Here is a 17,671-nt window from a genome sequence, read left to right as displayed (position 1 = left end):
GATAGACCCACTGTCCCAAAAGAAATCAAAATTGGGTTCAACGTTGAAAAAGTTGAACCCTTTATACCAAACCCACTCTGGTGTTTTAAATGCCAGAAGTTTGGGCACCATGAGGATGCATGTAGGGGACGAGCAGTGTGCGGCAGATGTGGCCAGAGAGATCCAGACCACACTGTCAATGACTGCAATCTTGATTGCAAATGTGCAAATTGGTGAGAAAACCATCCTGCTTATGCTAGAGCATGCAGAATCTGGAAGAAAGAAAAGGAAGTAGTGTCAATAAAACATACCAAAAACATCTCCTTCTTCGAAGCCAGGAAAATAGTAGATGCATACATGAAGGAAAAGGCGTACTCTCAAGTTGTATATCATCCAACATCACTAACCAAGACTCCAAATACGAAGTACTAATAAACAAATTGTTACAATTGGGACCAAACGACTAGCCCAAATTTATAAATGAAACCAAACATATAAAAAATTAATCATCCCATTAAATCAACTAATATTACCAATAAAACAAATTCTCAACCAAAATTAGAACATCCAAGAAAACAAAGTCGATCAAAAGAAAGACCACAAAAATCACCAGTATGTCGTGCAGATGCTGAAAAAGATGAAACTAAGGAAAAACAAAATCAGTTAAAAGAAAGACCACACAGGTCAGCAATACGTCTTCTCCGTGGTGAAAAAAACACTTGAAAAACAAACAAAAAATACATCTACCAAAAAACAAAATAATATAAAGAAATTACCCATAAACAGACGCCACTACTACTACTACAAATAGATTTACGGAATTAGAAGGCATGGAAACTGAAGTTACTCCTCAAACCAAAAAAAAATCCTTATGAATTACAAGAAAATCCAATGGAATTGCCGTGGATTGAAGGCAAATTACAATGAAATTTTATTGTTGCAAACCAAATTTAATCCTTTGGTTATTTATCTCCAAGAAACCTTCCTTAAGAATGAGGACAATTTGAATGAATATAAAACACTATCAACAATATAACTACATTTATAATACAGGACTTAATAATACTGTAACCCTTTTCTCCCCTACCATTGCAAAACCCAATCATATTCTGTAAGGCAGAGAACAAAAATGACAAAATCCACTATAAAACAACCAAACCAAAAGCTATGAACTAACGATTGAAAATACAAGGAGCTTGAAGAATAAAACTCTCATATAAAATAACTGGATACAACATCGAATACTATTCCCAAAATAACTGGATTTGGCACTAAATAACCCACAAAGGATTGATAAGCCATTAAAAAAAAAAAAAAAAATCACATGCAAATGTTTTTCATTTATCCAAACTATATTTATATCAAAACACCTTAGGTTTACTTAATTCAATGATACAAGAAAATATTTTTAAATACGTTATGTAAATATACTAATAAAATATTTACCAAATACAGTCAAAACTATACTTCATTTATGTATATATTTTTAAATGGTGTCTAATAAAGTTATATTCTATAATTTGATTCTCATATATATATATATATATATATATAATGCACACACACATATGCAGTAGTTTTCTTGATAATATTATCATCAGTAGTAATATTAATTAAAGTGATTTAATGAAAGAGTTTTAAAATCAAAATAAATTCAGTTTCATTATTTTGGAATTCAAATAACTTCTAGTTACGTTTACAAACAGCAAAAACTTAGATTACTTAAAAAAAAAAAAAAATGAACTTGGCATAAAATGTAATAACTTATAAAGATTGTCTGTTAATATTTCAATTGATACATTTATTTTTCAAACTAAATTGATTGTGGTTTATGGTGTTGGTAATGATAGTGTTAACTTATCTATATATAAATATGATAGCGTGTGTTATTTTCTTTGTCATGCTTACATCCGGGTCTTTTAATTGTTATGTACTTCCGTTTCTTGTAATAAATAATTTTTACCAAGAATTCTTTATATGTTTTGGTTTAGCTAATGGCACTCAAGTCATTTTATTTTGTTTATCAATAATTTTACTAAGAACTCTTCATAATTTTGGTTTTGGTTTCGATTATAGCTGATGTCAACTTAATAATCTATTTTTTAAAAATAATTTTATCAAGAATTCTTCATAAGTTTTGATTTCGATTATAGCGGAAGGAACTAAAGTTATATATTCATAAGTTTAGGATTCGGTTTTGATTCAAGCTGATGAACCCAAGTCATATATAGATATTTTTTTTATTTTTGAAATCGTAACTTTATATATAAAAATTGATAGAACATTAACTCTATAATAATACACATGAAATCTGCAAGAATTAAAATATCATATTTAAGCATATTTTATGACCTGGCTACGCCGGGCATCCCTGCTTGCTTGGATAAATACTTTTGCAGTTTTAACAAAATAATTACAATAATATCAGAGAGTCTCCATTTGCGCTGAATATCTACAGAATGCCGATATCAATATATTACATATGATGTAGTCCACTGTGGAATTTCTGTAGGTCCTGCTAGTTTACCATTAAAAAGGAAAAGAAAAACTAGTCTTTCTGATTTACAAAAAAAAAAAAAAAAAAAATTTATTTACTCTTCATTACGTCTTTTTTTCTGTTTTAAAAATAAAATCAAAAACACAAAGTAACTATTTCAAATTACTCTTAATATAAAATTGTTTTGATTCATGGATGTGAGACCATTTTATTTATTCTTTTTATTATATAAGCATTTTTTTAATGAGGAATTCATTTTCATTTTATGCATACAAAATCAAATTCTGCTACTTTGAATATGGAAAAGATCTTATGAAATAATCTTTTTATTATTTTCTTGATTACTAAAATTTTACTATGTTCAAATGCAATAAATTTTCTCAACATTCAAACATATCAAGTAACACTATGAAAATCATGTTGTTTTTTTTTCCAAAGGACATAGAAGCAGTTTAACAAATAGTTTTGTATCTGTTTATTTTCAAACAAATTACGGACACCATAAAAAGATTACAATACTATGGAGCCAAAAGAAAGCTTGATTATGAAATAAATTATGCATTTCCATGTTTTTGATTATTTTTTATTTTTTTATACAGGCATTTGCGAATATGACATTAGCTACAAGGCGGGCCTTATGTGCTGTGATGGTGTTTGCAGTTGTCAAGAAAGCAGGTGTTCTTGTGATGAAGGATGGCGAGGAGCTGGACTCCTGGTCTGTCATTCTTAATGGGGAGGTAGAAATCACTTATCCAGACGGAAGCAAAAAGATCCTCACTATGGGCAACAGGTAAATGTTAAATGATCCAGATTCATGATTTTTAAAAAGGAAATTGTTATAGTGAAGCAGATGAAAATATTCAGCCATGATTGATCAATATGTTAAGATTTTTTTCAGTCAAATAAAGAATTGTTTTTTTGTAAAATAATATATACTAGTGAAACCATGAAAATTACATCAATCTGTATAGTTTAGGTCAAGGAAAACATGGGAGGAAGTGATAAGGATGAACCTAGCTAGAGATAGGTTAATTTGGTACTCAATATCTTAAAGCTGTTCAACACATGCCAGCATTTAAAATGAACATTAAACTGAAAATGATGTTTGTTTATAATTCTTTTTCTTTTTTTCTTCAGCTTTGGTGTACTGCCCACTTTGGAAAAGCAGACCCATAATGGGGTCATGTATACCCGTGTGGATGATTGTCAATTTGTATGCATTGCACAAAATGAGTATTACCGCATTCTGCATCAGGTAATCAAACATTTTATCTTTACTTATTTAGTGACCCTTTCTCTTTCTTTTAAGAAATACTTTGTATTTAAACAAAGTATTTTTTCTATTTACTTCATACTAAGTTGTCCTGTCTAAGGTTTGTTCAAATTTTACATGACCAAATTCAATTTATACAATGAACCTATGCCCCACATCTTGTATAAATGACATACTCTTATAAACCCTTCTCTTGCATTTGCAAGAAAAAAAAATCTTGGTTAACCCTGTCAGTGGGGCATTAGAATATACCGACTGCCCCTCTGCAGAGGGTAAAAGTCCTCAATGGGGCCACCTGTTGACTGTGGGTGGCATCCCGTAAGGCTTACGAACGGAATCCTGGTGGTTGAGCAGATCATGTCCAGGGTATTTTAAGGACATGAGATGCAACACACCTCTTTGGCCCTTACTTAAGCTTAGACGGACGGTTGGATAGGCCGGATCCAATCAATCGGTTGGTCATGTCTAACCCTAAATCAGACAGACATAAGAAAATATGCTCGCACTTCCCACACTATACAATAAACTGATTTAGAAAGCGATGGCTGGAGGGCCAATCAACTTGCTGAATAATGGACTAAACACGGCTGAAAAACTAAAATTCTTACTGAAAACAAGGCTTTCAGAAAGAAATTGAAGAACCACAGGTGCTTGAATCCACCAGCAAGATAAGTCTACTTTCCTGTATCCCTGTTGGGTTGGGGTGAATGGGTATCCCCCCCCCCCCCCCAAACATTTCCCATATAGGACTCCGAGACAGGTGGGGAGCAGGAAAAATGAAACAAACCAAATATATTAATGGAAACCAGAAAGCCTAAAAAAAAAAGAAATCACACCGAAGTATCTGATGTCAGTAGTTCTGACTCTGAAATAGTGCTTCATCAAAAAAAAAAAAAAAAAATGTTCCCCGCTTCATAGTTATAGAAGCAACTGAAGGAGAAGCAATAACCAAAATATCTCCATTCAAAATTAAAAAGATTCTATCTAGCATTAAACCTTAAATGGTAAAAGAACAAAATAATGATACATTACTTCTTGAAGTAGAAAACCAAAAATATGCTGTTGAAATTTCCAAATGGAGACGTTTTAACAATCAAAAAGTTAAAATTTACCCTCACAAATCTCTGAACATTAGCAAAGGCGTAATCAGGAGTACTGAATTATCACTGTGCCCTTTGGAAGAAATTCAGACTAACCTACAAAAAACAAATGTCACTGACGTTAAGAGTCCAAATTGATAAACTTGGCGAAATAATAAAAACAAATACATTTTAATATTCAATACTCATCAAATCCCAAACAAAATTAAAATAGGGTATGAAATGATAAACTTTGAACACTACATACCCACTCAGGTGTTACAGTTGCCAGAGATATGGACACCATCAGGACCGGTGTACCTGACCTCCAGTATGTGTAAGGTGCGGAGGTAATGAACCTCATACGGATTGTAAAAAAAGAGCTGAAATGCACTAATTGCCAAAAAGGCCATAGTGCCAATTCAAAAGTATGTGACAAATGGAAGAGTGAAAAAGAAATCAACAAAATAAAATATACAAAAAATATTATTTTCCAAGAAGCCCGCAAACTATCAGAAAATGTAAAATAATATGAAATAACAAAAAACACATACAGCAAACTACTGAACCAAATAAATAAACAAAAGTAAATTCACTCAACATTAAACCCGAGGATATTATTGAATTAATGAAATGAAGGAACTTATGGAAGAATTTAAAAAAAACTATAAAACAATTCAACAATGAAAAAAAAGAGTCTATAACTGATCAAAACTCTCAAGCTAAAACTAAACCAAAAAAACTCATAAAACCCCAAAATACAACACCCATAGAAACATCTCCACTTACAGAGGAAAAAAAACAGATATCAAAATATGCCCATGAAGAGAAAAGAAATAAATCTCCACTCAACAAAGAAACTAAAACAAAACTAAAACAGATCACGCTCAACTTCCAGACCAAGAATCCCAACACAAAACAGATTTTAAGAAATGGACATAGAAGACCGAAGATCTGATACCAATGACTAACAAAAAACAAAAAATAATCCAGTGGAACTGTCGCAGATTAAAAACAAATATGAATGAACTACTTCTGCTACTAACATAAGAACACCCTGCAATAGTATGTCTTCAAGAAACATTTCTGAAACAACAAGACAACATTAATATTAAGAAATACAAAATTTTTAATTATACTCATAACTTTGGGGTCAGGGCCTCCGGGGGAGTATCAATTCTAATCAGAAACGATATACCCCATAGCAAAATAAACATAACAACCAATAACCAAGCAATTGCTATTAATGCCACGCTACATAAACCAATGACGGTATGTTCACTATATATACCTTCAAATGAAGGCATAGATAAAAATGAGCTTAAAAATTGATCGATCAATTACCCAAACCTTTCGCTCTATTAGATTTCAAAAGTCATAACATACTATGGGGATGTATAGACACCAATAAAAAGGGCAAAACGTTGGAAGAATTTATCAATGAAAACGATATATGCTTCCTCAGTGATGGAACACCTACACACATCAACCAAACTGGCAGAAACCATTCAGCCATTGACCTTAGCCTATGTGATCCATCACTATATATGGACTTAACCTGGAAAGTATATGACGATACTTGCTGCAGTGATCATTTTCCAACAGTGATAGAAATTCCAGAATTCAACAGCGAAAAACTTCCCAGATGGAAACTAAATAAGGCCAACTGGCAATTATACAAAGAAAAATGTAGACATAAGTTGAATGATTCAGAGACAAACAACACTGTAAAATTTTTCACAGAAACACTTGTAGAAATTGCAAATGAATGCATCCCTAAAACTTCAGCATCTAACCAGTACAACAGACCCTGGTTTGACAATAAATGTCGGGAATCCATCAAATTGCGAAAAATTGCACTGAAGAAATTTCAGAAACAACCCACAACTTCAAATTTGATAGAATACAAATTAAATAGAACTAAAGCTCGTAGGGTAATAAAAGCAGCTAAAAAAGAGTGTTGGGAAAATTCTGTCAATAAATTAAATTCCTCTACAGAACCGAGAGTAATATGGGGATGATTAGAAAAGTTTCAGGTAAACATCAATCAACACCAATTAAACACCTGCTTTAAAAACAACACCAGAATAACTGATGAAAAGAATATAGCAGACCTACTTGCTGAAACTTTGTCTCAAAACTCCTCCAATCAAAACCATAACTTAAAATTTATAACGATTAAACAAAATATCGAACAATACAAACTAAACTTGAAATCAAAAACCTAGATTATAATAAACTTCTTACATTAACCGAATTAGAAGATTCTATTAAAAGATCCCACAACACAGCCGTAGGACTTGATGAAATCCATTACAAATTCCTGCTACAACTCCCTTTGGAATCATTGAAGTTGCTACTAAAAATTTACAACAAATTATGAACAGAAGGCGAATTTCCTGACTTGTGGAGGCAAACCACAATAACAGCAACACCAAAACCAGGAAAAGACCATTCGAACCCACAAAACTACAGACCAATCTCATTGACTAGCTGCTTGTGCAAAATAATGGGAGAATAATAAATGATGGATTGGTTTGGTACCTAGAAACCAACAATCTTATCTCCAACATGCAATGTTGATTCCGTAATAAGAGAAGCACAACAGATCACTTGGTTGGATTAGAAACAGCCATAAGGGAAGCCTTTATCAGAAATAGCACCTATCAGCAACATTTTTTGATCTGGAGAAGGCTTACAATACTACATGGAAATATGGAATTATGAGAGACATGCATGAATTTGAATTAAAAGGCAGACTCCCACAAAAGGATTTTTATCTGACTGAAAATTTAGAGTCCACATTGGAACTACTTACTCAGACACCACAAATCAAGAGGAAGGACTACCTCAAGGTAGCATTTTATCTGTGACACTGTTCAATGTTAAAATGAACAGCATAGTAAAATGTTTGGACCCTGGCGTAGAGGGATCTTTATATGTAGATGACCTACTGGTGTTTTGCAGATCAAAGTATATATGCACCATCGAACGCAAACTCCAACACTGCTGAAATAAATTAGACAAATGGGCAATGGAAAATGGATATAAATTTTCCTGATCCAAAACCAAATGCGTTCATTTTTGCCACAAGAGAAAACTTCATAATGATCCTACATTGAAGCTCGGAAGAACAATAATCCCCACCGTAGAAGAACACAAATTTCTGGGTCTAATATTTGACAAAAAACTGTCATTCATCCCCCATCTGAAGAATCTAAGAAATAGTTGCAACAAAAGACTGCAACTACTACGTGTAATAGACCATACAGAATCGGAAGCCGATCAAGAAACATTGAGATTATACAGAACTTTGATTAGATCAAAACTCGACTATGGTAGTTTTATATACCTATCAGCCAGAAAATCCTACCTAAAGATTTTAGATCCAATTTGCCATGGAGGACTGAGATTAGCTCTCAGTGCTTTTAGAACGTCCCCAGTTGAAATCCTCCATACAGAGGCCAACGAAATACCTATAAATATAAGGAGTCAAAAACTGGGTGCACAATATTACACTAAATTAAAAGCACAACGAAATAATCCAGCATACGAAGCTACATTCAATCAGAGATATAAAGAGGCATTTGAAGCAAAAAGACAGACTATAAAGCCCTTTAGTCTTAGAATGAAAGCAATACTACAGGAATCAGAAATGACTGTTGAAAATATCCAAGAACATATACTACCTAAAAAACCACCTTGGATACTCAAAAAACCGAAAGTAATGCTAAACTTAAATGAGCCCCCAAAAGCGAAAACCCACCCTAATATCTACCAAGAAAAAGTCTATGATATTCTCCTGAAATATTCAGACCATCTACCTATTTTCACCGATGGCTCTAAAGATCATAATAGTGGCATGTGCTGCTGTGCCGAATGAAAAAAACTCTTAAAAAAGCTCTTCCAGCGGAAAGCTCTATTTTTACTGCCGAAATATGTGCCATCGACCTCGCACTCAGCATTATAGAAAAGGATAAGCATAGGAAATTCCTAATTCTTTCAGATTCATTTTCCGTTTTAACATTCCTGAATGACAAAAAACTTGAAAACCCTCTAATCGTCAAACTAACAAACAGAATTGATTCATTATCTGAACACAAAGAAATATTTATACGTTGGATTCCAAGTCACATCGAGATAAGAGGAAATGAAAGAGCCGATTTAGCAGCCAAATCAGCTCTAAACTTAAAACCAGATACAATAAACATACCATATACTGACTTCAAACCCAAAATTAATCAATTAATTCACGCAAAATGGCAACAACAATGGAATAACCACATAACAAATTATACCAAATCAAATACATACTGGACAAATGGAGACAAACTTCCCCAAAATCCAGAAAAGAACAAGTCGTTATAACTAGAATCCATATTGGCCATACAAAACTTACACACTCCTTCATTCTAAAACAAGAACAACAATCACAATGCCCATTCTGCCAGAAAACTTGCACCATTAAACATCTTTTCATGGAATGTAGAGCTCTAGATAATGCTAGAAAACAATACCTCAAGCACAACCGTATGAAGGAACTTTTCGAAAACAACTGTTTGGATGAAATATTATCCTTTTTAAGAGTAACAAGGATCTTTACAAAAATATAAATTATTCTCTGAAACAACCCAACTAAACCTTATGAATGCATATTTGAGGATATAAAAGATTTAAAAAAAAAAAAAAGATCGTTAGATGTTAAAACAAACAAAACTATTGAACTTATCAGAATAGATAGATACTTGAAGACAAAGTTCTTTGAATACATGTAATTTTTTTTTTTTTTTAATTCTGGGTTTGGCATTAAATAACCTGAAAAGAGGGTGGATATGCCGTTAACCAAAACCAAACCAAACAAAAATCTTAGTACTTAGACAGAATATGGACTGTTTTAAAATAATGTTATTCTGTAGAGACCCATTCATAACATGGGAAGGGCTTTTAACTATTTTATACTTTCATCTAACAATTTAATAAGCAAGATATCATAAAAATTGAATTTAACTTGAAAATCCTATCTAAAAAAAATAGAACGGTCCGTATTCTGGATGAGTACCAAAATCATAAACTCAGTCTTGAAAAGTAGAAATAATATCCTTTTGGTTTTAGTGTCTTTCGTATTTAAATATAAATTTTTCAAATTTTGTTAATTCTCATCATTGAATCATCAAACATATGAATTGAAGTAAATTTTATTTTGTGGAAACTTAAAACATCTAAAATAAAATTTCACCTTTTTAAATTATAAACTATAGACTTGAAATAAGCTAAAGATAGAAGTAAAAAGACTTATTTTTAGTTGTACAAGATTTTATGTCAGTTTCTGAATTTTTTTAATGAAATCCAAGTAAAATTGATATTGGTCATGCCCAACTGGTCATCTGTGAAATATAAATATCTCATTAGACATCGCCACTCACTATGAAATTTCAAAGAATTAAAATCCAAACTGAACTTATGGGGTACTGTGATATTTTGACAAATATTTGAAGACATTCTTATTAAAAATGAGTAAATATTTACTTTATATCTTTTTTATTTTAGGGGGTTGAAAATACAAGAAAACATGAAGAACAAGGCCGAGTAGTCATGGTAACAGAGCATCGTGTATTAGATGGTGGTAATAGAAAAGGACACATAGTTATACGGGTAAGTATCCTAATTTATCAATCTTTCTCGATCCCTTATTTTGGTTAAAGTGGTAAATAATTACCATATTGAAATTCCTGAAAAGATCAAATTTCATAGTTTAAAGCCTTGAAGAGAGGCATTAATTCACCCCCTTCTCCCATCATTCGTTATCTAAAATATATCTAGTTCTCATCTATAAATAAAATATCAATTTGTCTTCTATTTTTTATAATGGTTTTTATTTTTGGATAGGGTTTAGGCTATAACATTGAAAACCTAAGCTGGAATTGTGTAGTAAGAAAATATTGACTTAATGTGTGTGTGATATGATACGTTAGCCTTTTGGCTAGAATCAAAGTGTAATTATGAGTCTACACTTCATCTTTTCTGTCCTTAGTCAAGAAAAATCTTTCCTTTACTTCACAATTTTTATTTTTGTGTCAAAACTGTATTTCTCCACATTAAAAACTGTCCATGTGTCTTGGGAAGCAAATAAATGAGTACACCTACGGTGAAATTGCAAACAAGTTTTAAGCCAATCTAACTAGATCCATTGCATTTGTCTACATACACAGAGGGAGGGAGAGGGAATGCTTATTCAAATACACTGTTTCTCATTCCTTCCGTTTTCGTTATTGTAGTGAACTTTTTATCTTGTCTCATTTCATGACATTAAATTATTTAAAAAAAGGAACATCTTTAAAAATGAGTTTTTTTTTTTTTTCATATTATTGTATTTATCTCAGTAATTAATCAATTACTAATAAATAAAAAAAAATATAAGTTACATACTTGTAAGAAACCTGGACAAATACACATCAGGTCTGGTGACATAATACTATTAATATAACGTACCATTTCCTTGTGCTTATTAAAAGTTTTTTTTTTGTTCTGCATTTTTTTTTTTTTTTTTTTTTTTTAAATATTTAAAAAAATATTTTTTCCTTTGAAATATATATATTTTTTTCACATCATGTAAGTTTTCATTATTCTTGACTATTATTTCATTTCCAGGGTACCCCTGAACGTTTGATGCAGCATTTAATAGAGGAAGAGAATTCATCAGTTGATCCGACATATGTCGAGGATTTCCTGTTAACTTACCGCACATTCCTCCCCAGCCCTTCATGTTTATCGAACAAGTTACTTGCTTGGTTTAATAATAATGAATTGGGAAAATCCAATTTAAAAATTAAGGTAAGCATCCATTATTACCATTTTTCTTAACTGAAGTTCCTTGTGATGTCTGCATACCATACCATAGTGATTCTAATGAATTTAAATAGTTAATGATCCAGTCTGTAAATTATATTTATTTTGGGGATGTTTTATGGAAATCTCTCCAGACAAGGCATGAAGTCACTTAATGTAAAAAAAAAAAAAAAAAAAAAAAAAAGAAGTAATTTCAACGTCAAAAACTACCAAATGATCAGGGTTAGATCGCTAGATTCTTACCCAGAAAACAGCAATTTTTTCACCCTTTGTCAGAAACCTTGCTCATGGAATGTGAGGACTAAAGAACAAAATAAGGGAAGTAAGAGTCACGAGGCTGATGAAAGTAAACTAAAGGTTCAGTTTTAATCTAAGGTTTCTCGGGAAGGTGAGAGGGGGGGTGTTTTCATACCTTCAGAGACTACAAGGAGGCCGCAGAAAATTTAAGACATAAAATACAGACATTGAATATTTTTCTATTCTTCAGACTACTGTTCTCAAAAGTGTAATTTTCACAATGTTTAAGTTAATGTAACTTCCCATCTTTTTCAGGTATATCTTGTTGAATTCAGGAATCTTTCTGTCAAACTCTGGGATCTGCACAGAATTTCAAACAGAACCTTTTAATCAGTCCTCATCTCCAAAATTTAGAAACATGATAGCATATTTTGTAATTAATAATTATTTAAAATATTAAATTTATTAAAATTAATCCCAATAAATTTCAAAGTTATTTCTTTTGTCTGATCTATATAAAATAACTGTCTTTTAGCTTCTAAAAATTTAACACTTGTTTCTTCAATTGAGATCAGTTTTCACTAACTGATCCATGGTTGAAAAAAATTCCACTTTGAATCCTATGTTGAATTATATATTTATTTTATAAAATTAATTAAAATAGATTTTTCTTTTCCAAATATAACTTGATCTTTCATCAACTTGTTTTTCAATTTTTCTTTTAACTTTCAGTAATTGTCACATTTAATTGTAATTCATTTGTTTTCTAATAGAATCTTTCATTGGGTAAAAATGAGATCATTCAAATAAAATATCCAATTAATGTCTAATTCTTTAATTAACAATTGGAGTTTGTGTTTTGATACCATAGTAAGATCAAAATTACTTCTAGATATATTAAGTTGTATGATGGATAGGTTAGACGGTGGCTGGAGGTGATAAGAACGCAAGTTGACATGAAGGGGACACAAAACCAGGATAATGTTGAGAAACATTGATTTAGGTGATAAAAACGCTAATTAATACTTTGATTCACCAACTTATATTCCAAATATACTCTAAGGGTCACCTATAGAGTTCAAGTTTGAATACAGAAAAAGTCAGTTTGCAAATCTAGTTAAATTGAAAAAAAAAAAATACAAAAGTGCTTTCTTTCTCTTTGTTACTCATCCTCTCTTTTCTCCTTTCCTACTCTTTGTTAAACAGTACCTGTGGTGATATTTCCATTTGATGATGTTAATGGACTATTTCTGTCTTGAGTTTTATAATTAACTAGCGAGGGGTACCCGGCGTTGCCCGGGTGTTTTTCGGGGTATGTGAAAAAAACGCGAAAATGTGAAAAAAAACCTGAAGCGTTGACGATGCGCAGTTGGAAAATAGTAAAGTTACGATTTTGTGCGGGACAGTTTTGAATGAGGTGAATAAATTGGTTTGTTTGTTTTTGAAAATCTGCTCCCTGTTTAGTAGGAGGAGCGAGGGTGTTTTTCAGTGTATGTGAAAAAACCCGAAGCGTTGATGACGCGCAGTTGGAAAATAGTAAAGTGTTTAAAAAAAAACAGGTGCACGTTTTTGATTGACGTGACGGCGATAGGTATTCAGCAGTTATTTTGTGCGGGACAGTTTTGAATGAATGGGTTTGTTTGTTTTTAAAAACCCGCTCCCTCGTCTCGACCAAGGTCAGATATGTGGAGTTACCCCCACATATGGTCTGTGTTGGTCTTTGCTTGCAGCATCTGTCAGAACAGATACTACACTTTGATCTTGTCGCCCGGGCCTCGGAGGGCTTTGGGCCTGTTGGATTTATTTGCTTCCCGACTGAGCAAATTAGGCACAAGACCGTTTTTTAATGTGGAGATAGAGGGAGGGGGGAGGGAAAGGGGGGGACCAGCTCCCGAGAGGTGGGAAATGGGAGCTGGATAACTAACTGTTGGTATGAAGGGTTGCCCCTACATTGACCAAGGTCAGATATGTGGGATCACCCCCACATATGGTCTTTGCTAGTCATAGCTTGCAGCATCTGTCGGAACAGACACTACAATTTGATCTTGTCCCCCGTGCCACAGAGGGCGGGGGGACTGATTAGAGTCGAGGTTCGCTTTTTTTATACCGAAAAGCGAATGTAATGCGTGCCGATGCGGGAAATGTGGAATAATTAAGGTTTGAAAGTCAATAAAATTAAATAGAGAGGCGAGCTCCGTGAATAATTCGTAGATATTACAATTTATAGATGATATAAAAAGTTTTAAAAAGTTGTGAAGCGAGCAAGCGCTTGTTTGAAAGAAGCCTTTCGTGGACATCGAGGAAAAGCGAACATACATACATACATACATTTTCGCTTTTATATTTATAGAAGATAGATAATAATGATTAATTAGTTTTATTACTTTTGACAAAGAGAAAGGCGAAACCCAAGTTGACATGAAGGAGTTATAAAGAACTTTTATTTGATTGGAAGATTCCCACAACTAGAATAGTGTTGATAAACACTGGTTTAATCTATTGTAGTTTAATATTTTCATTTTGATAATGATTTATGAAAATATAATAGCTCTTTTGACAAATGTGTATAATTGCTGATTTAAATCAAACACTTTCAAATTCTATTAAATGTTGAACTTTAAATAATTTTCCTCTGAAAATGTCAGCCGTTTTCAAATAATTTTGTTTGATTCATAGAATTGCCTTGGATGTTGTTTTTTTTTTTTATTGATCTTTTTGTTTTCTTAATTGAGTTCTAAATGACATTTACTGATGTTAAATGATGCATTGAAATAATTATGAAGACAATAAATGATTTCTTATTTCAAAGATAATTTCCTTAGGATAATTAAATTAATTGGGTGTGGAAATCTCTTTATGAAAACAATCATTTCGTATACTTTTTTTTTTTTTTTTTTAAATAAATAATTTTGTTTGTTTTTTAAAACTAGGCTAAATCTCTCTCTCTCTAAACTCATACTTTATATATCTTATGCATTATTCCCAAATTTGACAGATATTTGATGAAGAAATTCTTATTAAACACGGCATGATCATGTTGACACACTGGTTTTCGTCAGATCACTGAAGTTAAGCAATGTTGAGCCTGGTTAGTAGCAGATGGGTGACCATTTGGGAATTTTAGGTGCTGTATATGCTCTCCGCTTATTCCAGCATTTGTTTCCAGTCGTCTTGTACTTCACTTATCACTGTTATTTAACAATGTCAATCCAGGAGAGGTGTGGTTGGAGATTGTGCACCTCCTGCCACAAAAACTTCACACGCAGGCACCCCTTCATGGGTATCTATAGTCTGTCGAAGACTGAAGGAGCTCTCCTTTTATTCCCAAATTACATCAGTGTTTGCAATGTTATAAAATTAAACAAGTTAAAATGTATTAATAGATGAACTTAAATATTTTTATATTTTAAAGTGCTCAATGCTAGCTAAAGCTTTATAAATATTTATTTAAACATTTAATTTTATGCAATTGCGTTTTAGCGACTTGATGCTACCTCAGAGCCCAGACATAATTAATTCATTATTTCTGGGCTCTAAGGAAGCGTTAAGTAGCTGAAATTCATTTGCGTAAGCCAAATTAAATATTATGTTTGTGTGTGTTTGAAGTAAACTCTGAAACTAGTTAATCAATTGTAAATTTTGATAAACGGCTATTGATTCTCTCCATGTCATAAGTGACCTATTGCATGGCTTTAAGCCATCAACATGGATGTTTACTTTAGAACACTTCAGATTGCTGATGGTGTATGACGTGGCTATACTAGTTGATACGTTGTGAAACAATTTCTTATGCAGGCCTTTACAGAGAGATCATTGATATCATTTTAATTTAAAAAAAAAATTTTCATTCAATATACTGCAATCACGATACTGTTTTGTTTTATCATGAGCACATATCACAGCCATATCACAGTACACATCAAATACGTCGGTGAAGTAGTTGTTTTAATTTTCTGTTTTAAAGAATGAACCGAAAGGTATAAACTGTTTAAAAAAAAAATAAAAAAAAAAGGGGGTGAAATGTTAAATTTCTTGTTGAATATTTTCAGGTTGCCCGAGTTGTGTTATTATGGGTGAACAATCACTTTAATGATTTTGAGATGGATTCGGTTATGTGTGAATTTTTGGAGCAATTTGAAAATCTTCTAGTACAAGAGGTAAGTCACTGCTTTAAAAGGCAAATATTTAATTTGTAAGTAATTCTACCATCAGAATAATAAAAAAAAAGTGTCATACTAGGAGAATATAGTTATAATTGTGAAACTTTTTTTTTTTTTTGAGTAAATTTACATTATAGGCAATCTCACATTTTTATTTTTAAGAGCTAAGTTCTATGTATTTATCTATTCATAAAATCTCACAATCGTGAAAATAATTTGAAAGAACATTAAGAATTTGTAATAGAAAAGACTCAATTGGCTAAACAGAACAATGAAAAGGATTTTAAAGACTGTGCGACACAGAATTATTGTATTTTGGGGTTAAATAGATGTTTGTGCATTATAATTGAATTTAAAAAATGTATTTAAGTAAAAACCCTTAATGTGTTATTGTGAAATTGGTAAAAATTCTCAAGAAATAGAAAGTAAAAAAGAGTATAGAAAAGAAGAAAAACTAAAATTTATCGAATAATGCAGACTTTATCAGTTTCTTCTATTGCGGCCAATTCTCTATCACAGACTGGCTTATCTCCTTTGTTTTCAGTTAACTTGCAAATGGAAGGTCAAAAATATGATAATGACTTTTGCAAGAAAAAAAAAAGTACTAATAGATCTACTCAATTATTTTTTGGGTACTCTTGCATAATTTGATCCGAATTCTCATGAATTCCCGTCAAGCATGGATTGGGCAACATCAGCAATTATCGATGTCAGCTGAGTGCGTCGTAACAGATGCAGACTAATGAAAAAAAAAAACAAAAAAAAAACAGACTGGAAAAAATACAAATGCAAATAATCAAAAATAACAAAAAAACCTACCTTGAAAAATGAAAATATGTTTATTTCATTTTAGTATTTAATTTTTTTGTTTTTTGCAAAATATTTATCAACAGAAAGTTTGTTTTTTCCTCCAAGAAAAGATTTTTTTAACCGTATAATTGTTAGTTGTTAGTACAAGTTTTTTTTTTTTTTTTTTTTTTTTTTTTAAGACTTGTTGTTCAGTCAAGTTCTTTTGATGGCACTGTCCATTTGTACATCTCCACGAGAAACCATCCTTCGCATATAATCTTTTTTTAAGTAAACATTTGTGTTTACAATTGTTGCACCTCAATTTTTGGGGACAGCAATTTCTTCCCCTGACAATATGAGATTGTCTGCATAAATGTTTTCATTTCTTTTTCTAACACGTATAGATTTATTTTCTTGCCTGTCATTTTTCCGTTTGGCGAGTTCGAAAATATATTTGTTTGTCAGCTTCCTTTTTTTGTTGGTTTAGTCGCTTTCTTCCAATTCAAATGTCGTCTGCTTCTATTTAGATAGTGCTTTTTCATTGGCTAATCAAACTCGCAAAAATTCAATTAAAAAAAATTTATAAATAAATAATAAGTAACTAATCAGAAAATAAAAAGTCAGCCCTGCCCCCTTAATATCACCTTAAAAATTACTAAAAACATAACAGAAAAAAAAATTAAATAAATAAAATATGAAAGTCGAGTTAGCATTTCAACATTTGAACAACGCTCACGGCTGACACCGATGATTGCCGGTCTCGCCCGATCCATGCTTGACGGGAATTCATGAGAATTCGGGTCAAATTATG

At 31.9% G+C, this 17,671-nt stretch overlaps 1 protein-coding gene across 17 annotated transcripts in view; it reads left to right on the top strand.

The window, feature by feature from the left end:
- The window catches only part of LOC145259913 (rap guanine nucleotide exchange factor 6-like), a 917,527-nt gene that overhangs the window by 786,216 nt on the left and 113,640 nt on the right, over positions 1-17,671 (top strand). For all 17 annotated transcript variants that reach the window (XR_013864228.1, XM_080117853.1, XM_080117856.1 and 14 more), the window contains 5 exons: positions 3,076-3,266; positions 3,614-3,731; positions 10,376-10,480; positions 11,477-11,659; positions 15,961-16,068. Coding sequence is in view for 16 of the 17 variants with exons in the window: in XM_080117853.1 (XP_079973979.1) it covers positions 3,076-3,266; positions 3,614-3,731; positions 10,376-10,480; positions 11,477-11,659; positions 15,961-16,068 (705 nt within the window). In the remaining variant the exon portion in view is untranslated. The remainder of the gene's footprint in view (positions 1-3,075; positions 3,267-3,613; positions 3,732-10,375; positions 10,481-11,476; positions 11,660-15,960; positions 16,069-17,671) is intronic.

This window comes from Euprymna scolopes, chromosome 35 (genome assembly GCF_053919585.1).
Source record: "Euprymna scolopes isolate OS-2025 chromosome 35, ASM5391958v1, whole genome shotgun sequence".
NCBI classification, from domain to species: Eukaryota; Metazoa; Mollusca; class Cephalopoda; order Sepiida; family Sepiolidae; genus Euprymna; species Euprymna scolopes.
This window is presented reverse-complemented; position numbering and strand designations above follow the sequence as displayed.